This window comes from Dicentrarchus labrax, unplaced genomic scaffold, assembly GCF_905237075.1.
Source record: "Dicentrarchus labrax unplaced genomic scaffold, dlabrax2021, whole genome shotgun sequence".
Taxonomy (NCBI): Eukaryota; Metazoa; Chordata; class Actinopteri; family Moronidae; genus Dicentrarchus; species Dicentrarchus labrax.
In genome coordinates this window covers 8,610,697-8,624,861 of record NW_026136710.1, presented here as the reverse complement: position 1 = coordinate 8,624,861, position 14,165 = coordinate 8,610,697, and the positions used below count along the sequence as shown (strand labels likewise).

General features: G+C 37.7%; 1 protein-coding gene across 1 annotated transcript; it reads right to left on the bottom strand.

The window, feature by feature from the left end:
* Positions 1 to 2,448: 2,448 nt before the first annotated feature.
* On the bottom strand, positions 2,449 to 13,457 carry lman1 (lectin, mannose-binding, 1). Its single transcript, XM_051412959.1, has 13 exons — positions 13,206 to 13,457; positions 11,787 to 11,941; positions 10,043 to 10,150; positions 9,269 to 9,330; positions 8,821 to 8,920; positions 8,564 to 8,687; positions 7,699 to 7,757; positions 7,413 to 7,545; positions 7,031 to 7,218; positions 6,691 to 6,770; positions 3,276 to 3,438; positions 3,069 to 3,193; positions 2,449 to 2,978 (listed from the first exon to the last, which is right to left on the bottom strand). Exons 1-13 carry the CDS (start codon positions 13,423 to 13,425, stop codon positions 2,942 to 2,944), a joined length of 1,554 nt encoding a protein of 517 aa, XP_051268919.1. The 5' UTR covers positions 13,426 to 13,457; the 3' UTR covers positions 2,449 to 2,941.
* Positions 13,458 to 14,165: the final 708 nt, after the last annotated feature.

Sequence of the window (14,165 nt, the reverse complement as noted above, 5' to 3'; positions counted from 1 at the left end):
CACACACACACACACACACACAACATTTTGCCAGGGCCATAATCTGGATTTAATCCTCCCTGCTCCACTATGCTAAGAGGCAGATGGCCTGTTTTCTCTCTATTTTTAAATTGTGCAGACTTTTGTAGACGTTTCTCTTTATTAATTTTGACACTTTGACACATTCTTTGGAAGAACTAGGTGCAGCACTCATGATAAAAATGATTTCGGTGATGGGTGTCCTCAGTTTGGGACCACACATATGCTGCTTCCGTCCACTGGTGCTTAATCATATTAGTAAAGTACGGGCTGGCCCGTGTGCAGCTTATACTGGTGAGACCAAGCAGAGTAGAGAGAGGGGAGCGGGATTAGAGTCTTGTTTATCCCCCAATGGAGCCATCGTTCATGCCGTGCTATTGTTCAGTGGGAGAATGATTGACACGAGGATGAGAGGTGGGGAGGAGACAGATCTCAGTTCATTTCACCCTATCACTACTTCACTATCTGAAAGCTTGGTGAAGGACTTGTAGATTATCCTAATATTCCTGAGCACTCAGGCATTTCAAAAAGGTTCACCTGCAACCAAATGTCTCTTGTAATATCTTTGGTTATGTCATATGCATGTTTAAAGCATATTGTAAAGTAAAATATATAGAAAAGCAAGATGTGATCGTTATAATTATTATAGGATTGTTTGTGCCTTTATTTGATAGTTCAGTCAAGCAGATAATGTTGGGACTGTGGAGAGAGATGACGTGGAGGAAAGGTTCCTGCATGGATTTGAACCTGGATGTTACAGTTACTTGTTATGCATCCAGTAACTTTAGTACTCGAGAAATGTTTTTATTGTCTCTGACTTGTCTAGGACTCTTGGTATTTGCACTTGGACTTGGCCACTGGTCGCTCCAAATATAGGTCTTAATCAAGTCCAGAAATTTCTTTTCTGAAGATACTTCTTTAATTGTATCCCTGGGCTACCAAAACTCCTCTCATTGCTAGGGGCAAAAGCATTCTTTTTTTTCTGTCTCGGCCTTAACTCTGTCTCTCATTTGGACCCGCCCTCAACTTGGTCTCTACTGGTCCTGGTCTTGGACTTGACAAAGGTTGTCTTGGCTACAGCACTGTATGCATCTTAGACCACTAGGCCTAAGAGGATATAATTTTTTGCTTCGTGTCAGCCACTTTGACAGAGATATTCATGATTTAAATAAACACCTACTCCATCCACTGTACCCGCCTGGCATTGCACTGCAGTATTGGCAAACAGGTCAAAAGTGTGCAATGGTAAGATGGATGAGAACAACCTGCAATACATGCTATAGAACGTAATATCTATCTAAGTCATGTATCTGTGTTATTCACTGAAGGAAAGATGGGAATTGCTTCAATGTCTAAATAATCGCTGATAAGCTTTCAGGTTTCCTTTAGCCAGAAACGTTATCCAGTATTTTTGATATTGCCACAACTCAGCAGCACTAGCAGTGTTTCTGAACGCTTCATGCGCTGTTGGCTGGTCAGTTGGTTCACCACTTTGGTCCCTAGAGGACGCCTCATGATGCCTTTGATGATCCCTTGACTTTTCCTTTAGTGCCATCATTAGTTTGACATTTGTGGTTATTGGTGAAAGGTCTCAACCACTATTGGCTGGATCATCATCAAATGTGGTGCCGACATTTTTGCTCCATTTCCCTCAGGATGAACTGTAATGGGTTTGGTTGCCAACATTTTAATGTGTTCAATACTTTGGTTTATGACTAAATACTTGTAAACCTAATGACATTCCCATCAGCCTCAGCTGCACTTTCTGTTTACTGCTAATTAGCTAGTGTTAGCGTGCTACCACGATAAACTAAGATGATGCACATTGTAAACATTACACCTGCTAAACATTAGCATGTTAGCATTTAGCTCAAAGCACCGCTGCAGGCCTACTTAAGGACAGCCTCACAGAGCTGTTAGCATGGTTGTGGTGGTTTATAACACACTATAAAACCTTATAATGTAAGCTGACACTGTGTTAATTAATGTATTTGTCAACAACTATAACTTTTCATAGGGGGCATTTTTGTATAAACAATTAATAAATGCTTTATAACACACTGTAATTTCTTCATGTATAATTCTACAGATACATTAGAGTATGCAAACTGTTTATACATCTGTTATGTATGCTTCATAAGAGGAGAATTGACAAAATCATGTGTGTTACAAACTATTATGAGGTGTTTATATACTGCTTAAAAATGTTACTATCATTGAGGGCCCTTAACTGCAATCGCAAAATATCTTCCATTTTACACTTAACTGCAGTATGCTTTGACATTTTAGACATTTCAACTACTCCTCTTCTGTAGCTACTAGCTGGAATAAAGTGTTATCATGAGAGATGAACAGACTACATATTATTCAGTGTAGATGCATCTTGTGTGGAGTGTATCTCACGTGATAAAACACACAGACGCCACAGAGTGATTTGTGTTTTCTGTTTATGTAAATTGTTCAGGTAGAGGATATGTCAGATTCTGACATTTTTGACTCAATCAAAACAGATAAACGGTAGCAGACATCTGCTCTGAGTTTTCATCACCAAAAGTTCAGCATTATTTTATACAAAATTGCACGTTTCAAAACACAGGGTTTTCTTTTCTGTTGTCAGTTCGGTTTCATGGAATGGGATTGTGGCAGATCTCAACTTCTGAAAACAAAATCTAAGGATCTGACCAACCAAAAATACTGTAAGGAGCATTACATCATGTTGAAAATCCAGAAGTCTCACACTAGCATTCATACACAGCGATTTACTGATCAAATTAAAAATCTGCAATGAATTAAAACAAACTTCTTCAACAAAACCAATTTCTTCAAGTACAATAACTTACAATCTGAAAATAATCAAACCAAAAACAATAATCAAAATGGACATTCCCTCATTTACAGACGTTCAGTTCAGAAATTAATTTAATCAAAAGAACTTCTTTGCTGCTGCTTCTTGTTGACTCCTAAAAGAGGGAAAGACAAAAACCATTAGAGAGTCGTGTAAATCCACATCAAAGCACATACATGGCCGAATAAAAACAATGATTTCTTACTTGTACATGATGTAGCAGAAGAACAGAATTGACTGGACGACGATGAAGATTGCAAAATGAACAGTGGATAAGCAGGAAGGCATGGGAGGCATCTCAGGACACTTCACAGCCTTCTCGGCAGGATTCTGCGTGTGAAAACATACGTCAAAAGACAGTCAGCTGAATTCTCACCTAAATTTAAAAACTGATCAAAGTAAGAATCCGCACCTGAGCGTTACGTTGGACCAGGTGCTCCACGTCCCTTTTGACCGTGTGCAGATGTTCCTTGATGTCGTTGAAGTGCTGAATGGTCTCATACGTTCCCATACCGACTGCATTACCCTGGTGTTGGGTTGAGCCGATCTGTTTCAGTGACTCGTGAAAGGAGTTTCTACATTGACAAAGAGAAGACACACTAAGTGACAGTTTACAGGCCGGAGAGCCAACAGTCCCTGTAGAAGCATTGTGCAATAAAACATTACTACTGCAACTGGTTCCCCAAAGGACTGAAATAAATCATCTTTAGTGCAACTGCCTTTTAATACCAAATAAATATCTCAGCAATATAGTCAAAATGTTTGCTCTTCAGAATTTGATACATGTGTTGAATGTTTCCCAACATTTAAATTTGCTGTGTGGTATCATTTATTTACAGTAATACAAATTGTCCAAAATTAATCTTTTAATCCCCTATTCACTAGAGGCTACATAGTCTCAAAGTTTGAAAAACAGAAAATTACCATCTGATAAAAGAGGTCATGATTGCTAAATTAATCCCTTATAAAAACATGTTCTTACAACAGATTACAAGTACAGGAGGTTAACAAACAGAGGAACGCTATCTGGAATCTGGAATCCAGATAAATATAGCTTAGCTTAGCATAAATGGCTCTGTCCAAAAAAATAAATTATTAAAAGAAAAACTACCAGCACCTCTACAGCTCACTAATTCACACATTATGTATAATTTGTTTATTCTGTGCAAATAAAAACACTGTAAATGACAATTTGTGGTTTTATGAGGGTTGTGTGATATATCTTGGCCGGGCGGCGTGACTTGCTGACTCTTGTTTGAAAGACTTCAGTGTATTTCTTAAAATGGGGGAATTAAAAGTCACTGCCCTAACATGTCTGATAATGGGGAATAGATATCTTGTTATGTTTTATATAATAAACTTGTTGTTCCTATAGAAACCTCTGTTTACCCTTTCACACAGATAATGTACGTTGACTCATTGAGGCTGATGGTAAATGCTGGAAGGACTGTCTTTCCTTGAGTGAGTGAGTGAGTCCATACATCATTCCCTCAAAAAGACATCAAAATATACAAGCCAAAACCATTTCCATGGCTGGTCATGACTAGTAATAAAATGTGAAATCTGTAAATCCGTATCTTCACTTTCAGTTTAATCAGTAAAGGAAGTAAAAAATACAGTCTGAACCATTCTCAGATGAGAATAAAGACGTCAAAGCCTGGATCATATTTCTCAACAAAATGCAATTTCTTAAAGTTGATTACTTACAGGGAGAAAGCAATAAGTTTCCCTTATCATCTTAAACACATCTAAGACGATTATAAAGAAAAAAGTGACTTGACAAATGAAAGGAATTTCCAGCAGCGCGAGTAAGAACGCCCTGAGGGAGGGATTGTGACAAGAAATCAATTGGAGGTAAACCATGTTTTGCCTGTGTATGACAGATGTATTTAAAGACTCCTAATCTGATAAGGACAAAATGGTGCTAAGATGTGGCCTTTTCTTGCTCAGCCACATGGCTGAGGTCTGAAAGGATGGCCAGGGATGACATAAAAACAAAATCTAATTTGTTTCACGGAGAGGGGAATAAAAAAAAAATCTCCCTTGAGAAAGTAAGTGAGCATTTATTAAACCCTACATCTAATCTTCATCTGCCACAAGTGACCCATTTATGAGCAGAAAAGCCCTCCTTGGATATTTAGAGAGTCTGAGATGAAGTCCTATCATAAACTCTGTGTTTAAAAGATGGGTCAGGATAAACTGAGAGCTTAATCTACAAAGTAATACAGATCAGTCGCTCACATTAGCACATTAGCTACAGCAGCCTTTTGCCAGGGTCTGAACTTATTTACAGTGGCAATCAGCTTAACCCTGTGCACCTCTTTATCTTGAAATTGCCACTCTGATAATGTGCTTTCTTAAAATTGAATCTTCACAGAAACTCCGTCTTTCCCTGCCACTTATACAATAAAATTCACTTAAACAAGTGTTTCTGTGCAATTAATGTGCAATTGAGAGTCTGGGTCCATGTGAGTTATGGGTCAACAATATAATAAAGAAAATCATGTATGCAAAGTCATTTGAGGATGAATGTCCTGTTGGATTTAGGGCATATAAACAGCTTGGTTCTTTTATGATACATGAGACTAAGAGATTAATGTTACATAAAATAAAATCTTTAATATCTTGTGATTCTGATTAATTCTTAATGCAGATGGTGTGTTAAAATTAAGACATACAATCAAACTGCAGCGACAGGAGAAATGTGCCATTATTGAATAAATAAACACAATTTATTATTGCAAAATTCCGAAGTAAATTAAAGAACTAAAGGCTTCAAATTTCTATTAACAGCTAAACACGTGAGTCTTGAGTTGACAAGCCAGGAATAAGTAGACTAGTTGGATAATTAATTACTGAATCATTGGTGAAATTGAGAAAAACATTCATTAAAATCCCCTCACAAATTTAAAAAAAAAGGTTGTGAAGAAGACTTTTTTTTATCTGTTGCGTGCTTACAATGACTAAGCCCACAAGCACCTTAGGCAAGCAGTACAAAAGCACAAATATGTTATTGACTAAATACAAGCTTTAAACCTCCAAAAATTACATTCTGCACACCTAATCAGGCTTACTTCCTATAAGTACCAAAATCAAACAGTCATTTGAACCTTTGCCATTGAAAGCACACCATCATAAAATCTCTTAAGCTGTATTATCTTAAAATCTGTGCAGGCTGTCATCTGAGAGTGGTAAGGAGACCATTTTTAAAACTACTGAAGAAGAAGAAGAAGAAGAAGAAGAAGAAGAAGAAGAAGGAGATTACAGCTGGATATTAGCATACCTATCATGCTGTAATTACTGGTTAGGGCTGCACAATTAAACAAAATATTATTAAACTTGCAAGTGTAATGCTCAAATTGCAGAAGCTGACATTTTCTGATACCCCAACAAATGTCACATCATTATGATTTTAATAGTTATTTTTCAGTGAAAATGAAAATTGTGGTTCAGAAATATTAGAATGTCATTCCCACTAATCGTGAATCATACCTCGCAATATCTGTCAACATAACTGCAATATGATTTTTGTGTGATAACTGTCCTATTAAGTAGTGAGGCTTTTAGCTTTTGTGTGTGTGCACATACATGTGGCTGACTGACTGTGGAGGGAGCTGTTACTGCAGCTGGATTATCAGGCTGGCAGACACCTGTGATGTTGCAGCCACTGCATCCTGAGATTAAATATGATTCGAGGGATTTAACTGCCTAGATTTCCCTTGTTTTTCTTGAGTATCACAGATCTCTCTTTATGTTTGTTGCAAAAACAACAACTAGTTTTTAAAGAATGACCAAACAACAACAACAATGACATTATTGTTACTTACTTCAACTCATTCAGGTTTCTGAGAACCTCCTGCTGGGTGGCTATGACAGAGCCCAACTGTTGTTGACTGGAAGTGTCCAGCTGAAAGAGAAACACATAAACACAACATAGCAGTCTGAAGATTAAACACTCCAGTATTGACATATGATAAAGCTGTCATAAAAAAGGTTTATTAGTTTTCATAAGCAATCATAAAAACAGTTAAGTTCAGTGGGAGTACACAGAAAGGATACTGAAGTGAAAGCAATGGGATTTATTTATTTATTGTTTGAGCAGGTCTATTAATCTAAACCTTGTAGAAGCAAAACCACTGACTATGTTTTGAAATATGAAATGCTCACCTGTCCCGACTCAGCGTTCGTCCCCTTCTTGGCGACCTCATCGGTGATGACTGAAACGTATCGGCGCTGCTCATCCAGGATCATAGCGAGCTGCCGGTGCAGCTGCTTGATCTCCAGGTGGATCCGGTTCTGGCCTTCAAACACCTGACGGATCTCCCGGTCATTTACCGTCTCATACAAGTCCTCAACTGCAGAGTATGTAAACACATACAAGATTAAAACCGATCGAAATAAAATCTACAAACCTTTCATGAGGTATTGCAAATGTAAAGTAAAGATTTAACTTGATTTCAGATAATATAAAACTAATTAAAAAGAGATTCTTTTTTTCCCAAATATATTTTACATAATCAATAGGGGCATTTGGTTTCAGAAAACTAACTTGGCTCTCCTTGGACGTCTGGGTGCTCTTTCTGAAACTCCTCTTTCTTTTTGTCAAGCTCTTGCTGGAAGTTCTGAAATTCCTCCTGGTACTTGTCCTTCTCTTCTTTAGGCATCTCAGATTCAGGTGGGGGCTTCAATGGAAAAGACAAAAAAAAAACCCTCTCTGAAACTCAATAGAGGCCGTGCTTAAGGCTATGTGAACATGCATGCTTGCAGCACACAGAGACACACACAACTACTGAGGATTGTGGAAAGTGTAAGGAGCTCTAAGAAAATGTAGTTACCGGTTGCTGGCCTGGCTCTGTGAGTCTGAATAACAGGAAGGATAAAACATCATGGTCATCTGATAGAGGAAAAAAATTCTGCGTTAAAAAATTACAACAGAAATAAACATATTTAAAATGCTGATAGTACATTACATTACTGTTTAGTAACAACAAGGTTTAAACCATGTAATTACAGAGTAATAACATCGTATTATCTTGGTTATAACAATAGTAATATAAATTTGTTTAATGTAATATGTAATACTAGGAAGAACATTTCAATATTGATAAGAACATAGTTTTACAAGAATTTACAATAGACCTATCGTCTTACAATAATTAGGTTGTATCAGGGTTTAATACAAGAATAATGGGGTAATTTCACTGTTAACTCTTTTTACAGAATAAAAATGGGGGTGGTGTTGAGGTGGGGAAATAGGCTGATGAAAGAGAGGATAGCAGAGAGATAATAATAGATTAAAAAGCTCATTATAATTAGATAATAACACGTTAATGTTTTTACAATGCTCATAATAATATATCACAAATAAAAAAAGAAAATATCAGGAAATCACAATCAACAATTACAACTCTTGCCTCAACAAAAGAATAATGCAAAAACTTTTACTTTCTATTTATTTTCTTCTATTTGTTTATATTTTACATTAATCCAAACAGTACTAACTTGGAAGCACAGTGGAATATACACACATCAGGTTATACGTCCACACCTGACAATTTAAGCTGAATCATTTTGTATTTCAGCTCAGCCTAGATGAGTCGGACTGTGGAGTTTTAATTGGAGGAGTACAAAGACATGAATGTCTTTTTAAACAACTAAATACTGACATTAGAGCTTTTAACACAGAAGATGAAATAATACCTGCTAAACCACCAGTGGCGGCTGAAATGCCGAAGAAGCCCTCGCTGGGAATGATCATGTTGTCCACCTTTGTGCAGAACTCATAATCCTCTTTGTCTGGAGTGAAACCATTGTTGATCATCACCTGAGGAGGACAGAACAATGTCACCACTGACTGCGCTGATCAGCAAACACTTTCCTTTCCCCTCTTTTCATTTATATAGGTAATAACTCTAGTATTTTATGCGCAACATGTGAGTGTTTATGATTTCTCCTACCGTCAGTGTCTTCTTGTAGTAAGTTATTTTGGCTCTGACGGGATACGGTTTGTTGCGGAAGTCTCGTAAACATGTACCGAGGGCTTGTGTGGTGCCGTCACTGGATCAAAACAACAGACAAAATATATCAATTACATTAATCTATATACAGCACTACGCTCCATATAGATATAGTATAATGAAAGTCTATTAAATAAATGAATAACATAAATTCCTGTGTATGTTCTTGTAAACACTTGTTTAGCGCTACAGTAAACATTGTGAATTCTATGACAAACTGGAATTTGAAAAAGTGATTTAAAGCTTTCACTGGTCCGCGGGAGATTAAGAAAGATAGAGGATTATTTACTTTCCAAGCAAATATAATCACATTTCATAATCTTCTTTAAGTTTTTAAAATTTGAGTTAGTGACGACATCAGAGCAAAGCAAAATAAATGTTTACTCACTTTTGGTGGTCATAAACAAGGTTGCCATTGTTTCCCACAACAACTATAGCTGGGTTATTTTTCTGGAATGAAGATGAGAATACAAGGAAACAGCATTAATCCTTTTTTCATCTGAAGACCAGAGGTGGCTTTGCTTTTAAAAATTCTAAAATGTGATATAAACAGACCTATGAAGATTTGTTTTGCATGGCAGCTATAGATGTTTTTTATTAATTTATTTAGCATTTCTTAACATAAAAATGAACCAAAATTAATATTCCCCACAGCTCTAAATTATATTTTTTAGTTTCAACACACTTCCTCTATGACTAAACCAGTTGATAACAACCAAGCAGAAGTCTTTGTTGTTGGTGTGTGCTATCTTTGTAGCAGAAGATCTCTGAACAAGAGTGGAAAGAAAGAAAGATTTAACAGCGAGTCCTCTCTGAACTTGGGAAATATCGATACCACTTTTTTCAGAACAAATACAAGTACCTACATTTGGGTACTTACCGAGTACCATTATGAGTACTTAATAATAATACCACTACAGCTCTAACAATGGCTTTAAAAACATGTTTTATTTTCATGTTTTCTGACATTGCTTCCCCTTCACCTACTTGCTCAACTAATGAGAGGTTACACAATGTCACGCTGCTGTAAAGTGGTATAGGGTACAAGTAGAACTACATGCCCTCACGGTGCATCCCTACTTTCAACACATGCAGTTTATTAAAAAAACTAAAAACTCACATTAAAACACATTAAAACACTAGCAGGAATGTCGACACCAACCTTTCCGTCATTGTCAAAGGAGTCAAAGAAGATTCCAATTCCACTCCACTGATCAGCGGCACCGTACACCGGACCGTCGAGGCCTTGTGCAGTGGTGAACCACACAGCCTGTTAGATAAAGAAAATGTGGTACAGATATTAGATGACTTGGTTTTAGCATCCTTTATCAAATACAAGTCAAAGACAGTAGCCATTCCCTTGTGATTGTTTGTTGGTTTGCCTCTTAGGTTTGTCCAGTGAAGTTAAATCAATATGGACTGTTACAGCACAAGTTAGCTCAAGATGTTTATGCTGTTCACAACAGTTCTTTTGTCAGTTGGGGAAATACTTGTCATTCACCCTGTGGGCATGACACAGTTACTCAAACAGGATCTGCACCTTCTCCTTAAAATATGCAGGTTTCTCCATATGCAAGGTTTGATCATTGTACAGTATATCTTACTTAACTGTTGTGGCTGGTATAGGGAAGTTCTCAGCTGTCATTACAGGTAAGATTTGGTTTCTTTATCAATATGAGGTTGGAAAACATTTGGGTGCAAAATGCTAATTTGCTGAGACTTAACAACTATTGTCCCAAACTAAAGTACATAATGGAGTTTAAAAACTTTAAAAAAAAACTGTTTTAGTAACTCACATCACTTCATTGACTCTGGTCCACCATGGAAGTTCTGCTGGTTAATAAAGGCTAATATAAAAAAAGCTAAGCTAATAAACAATTAAAATCATCCTAGGTGTTTCTTCAGGGTGAATGTAAACCGGTTTCTGATTGGTATACAGCGATGAAAATGAACATACCCACACTCAGAACATTATTATTACTCAGCCAAATAATCACAAACTCACTACATTGTATATTTAAAGTAAAAACGTTTTAAAAAATTACAAAAGGGAGAAGATCCAACAAACTATTTAAATATTTACAAGCTATAGGAGGAGCACCCTGATCCAGGGATTCCGAGAAAAAAAGGGTGAAAGAAAAGGTCAAACCACAAGCCGCACCTACTGGCAGAAGAGGAGCAGGAGAGACCCCGGTGCTGCTGGCGGAAGAACCATGGACCGCATCATGGGAATGAATTACAATATAATATATTTGAATATATTTTTCCCCTTTTCCCTGATGGTCTGAATAAGTCACAAAATGCATTACTAAGAGGGTCTGAAAAGTCGCTAAATCTAGTGAGAAAGTTTGCTACACTGGTCTCTCTACGATTGATTTTGTGCTGTAGCAATCGGTGCCTTTAAGTAGACTACACTCGCCTGAAGGCACAAATAAGGTAGTGTAGGCTCCAGCCACCTCACATTTTCCAAATTTGAACACCTGACTAATTCAAATGCTACATATTGATACCTAAATGTACTAATTTAATCTCTGCTGTCCCAGAATTGTCCCAGACACCATGTCTTCGTGTACCAAGTGATATTTGTATTGTCCCCCAATAACAGGACATCCTTAATTTTGAGCGCTGCTCTAAAGTAAAAAAGGTTTGCTGAAGATTTAGATTGTGAAACATTTAATTAAAGCATAAGTAAGCATGAATGTGAATTACTATTGATGTACACCCTAGTGTAGATGCACAGAGAAGTAGATACAGTAAGTAGTGTAGCTCCTGGGCAAAGCAGATGGTTCTCGACTTACAGTATATACAACTTAGACCTAACTCTAATAAAAGCTGTGATCAGAGGTGCAATAATAAGTTGTGTAGTACAACACATTCCCCGACACTGAAGTTTCAGCCCTCCTTACCAAACCGTCCGCTCCCATTCTGCCTCTTCCAGATACTCTGAAGGTCACCTCGGCCTCCCAGTGTTCGAAGCTGACTTTGTTTTTCGTCCACACGGAGCCCCTCTGACTCCTGAGGGACGGCGTGATGCGCACCTGGTCTGCACTGGGAATAGCATCTGGGATGGAGAGGAGGGATGGAGATAGGGAGCAGGATTTAAGTAGCAGCATGAAAATATGATGTTAATAATAAGGAAAGCATGCACATAAAAGTAGCTTCAGTTTCTGTGGCTCCTTCTTCCTCTATGTTGTGAAAAGAGCTAATGCATTAACAGCATTATCAGATTATTTTATTCTGATTAGTTGGAACAATCTAGATTTACTCAGGGTTACATTAATTGTTAATGTCACTACTTATGACTTGCTGCTTTTCTCTGTTTCACATCATTATAACTTTAATAACTTTGGGGTTTTGAGTGCTGCACAGACAAAACGAGAGATGTTATAGACATTTTTTATAGACTAAACTAAAGGTCGAGTCATCAGAAAAACCCTGCGCTGTTCTCAAATTGTCTAATCTAATCGAGCTGTGGTATGCATGGATCGCTGTAATCGATAAGTCAATAGTCTAATTTGTTCAAGCAGAAATCCCAAAACATTACAGAGCTCCAGCTTCTAAATTGTGAAGACTCGCTGCTTTTTATTGTCTTATGTTACAGTAAACTGAATAACATAGTTAATAATAGTTTACATTAACAAACATCCTGGTGGCCTAGAGGTTTAAGACACCGACCATGTAATTACAGCATCCCCTGGTTTGAGTCTAGCCGCAGACTTTTTATACTCTGACATACATACCCACTTCTTCCTGTCACCTCTAAACTGTCCTCTTTCTAACTAAAAAAAGTCCCCATCAAGATACTTTAGGATGTCTCCTTTCACTTTTTTGATTAATCAAAATAATCTTTAGCTCCAGCTGCAGATCAGTGCTGAATGCAGTGTAATCTCTTATTGAACTTATCATGTCAGCAACAGGGCAACTCAGTGAGTGATGCAAGAATCCAAAGGCCCATTTCTGCAAGAGGAAAGTCCAACTAGTCTGCACAGACTCTCACAGCAGCCTTTAACGTACTGGGGGCCTTTTTTTTTTTTTTTACAGGACACGTTCCTGAATATGACCTGTGCCTCTAACACAAAGCTTGGCTGCTAAAACAGTATGCATTACCCCAGTGCAGTTCTGAATGAACAAAGCAAACCCTGAGCGGAAACACCGTCCGTTACAAAACCGAAAAACACGAGCAACCAGAGCTGTCCTCCTCGCTGACACCTCCACACACTAACACACATATAAATATATATATATATATATAAAGTGTTGAGTTTAAAGAAAAGCAGCAGAACGAGCCGCAGCTCTGTGATGTTGACAGCTGGATACAAACTTACTTCCACTGTGGATCCAAAACGGGATACCGCCGTCGGTCTGAGACAGGTGCGGTCCTTTGAAGCTGTATTTGTACTCGAACCGGCGGTGAGGAGACTCTTCCGACGTCGAGGCACCCGTGGAGACATCGGCGACAGTGCGGTGAAATATTACAGTGGTGAGAAAAGTTAATATCAACACACGAGCACTGGCAGCCGGGCGCTGTGCTATGGACACCGCCATGTTTCGGTATCACTGCTGACGTAGCGCTGAGTCCACGCGCATGACGGGATGCCTGTAGGGCCAACAGGGCGTTTTCTCATTGGTCGTTTTTTTTTTTGTCTTTTTTTTTTTTTCTCCTTTTCTTCCTTTTTTTTTTTGGTACAGCTGAGGTTCACAAGAGGGACCTGCTTGCACATGAGTCATGTTGTCAAATAGATAAATAAATAAAATATTAAGACATGCGCAGTGGTGGTGGTAGTGGTGCCTGGAGAAGTGGGTAGGGTATGTCTTAAAACAACAGCAGCAATTAATAGCCTGGGCTTTTATTTGCTTCAATCACTGAACTCAACCCGCGCACTACATTAATGCACTAATGTTTGTTTTTTATCTTGCATATTGCAAATATGTCACACAGCTAACTTGCAGATTCCTGTGCATTCCTGTAGCCTACAGCTCATTGCTCATTTATTTAAGTATCCGGCTATTTTGTACATATTCTCTCTCTCTCTCTTTATATTTGTATATAGGGGCTCCTTTTTATTGCCTTTAATTTAATCTTTATTTATCTTTTACTATGTTTTATTGTCTTGCACCAGCATACTAAAGCAAATAAGTGAAATCTTACTTAGCAATAAACCTGATTCTGATTCTGATGAATTCCTTTTGCACAAAACTGTTGCTCAGGAAAGATGGGAAATACTATTGAAATGTTTATTTAAACCAGTATGAATTGCTTAAAAATAAAAATGAAAATTATAAAA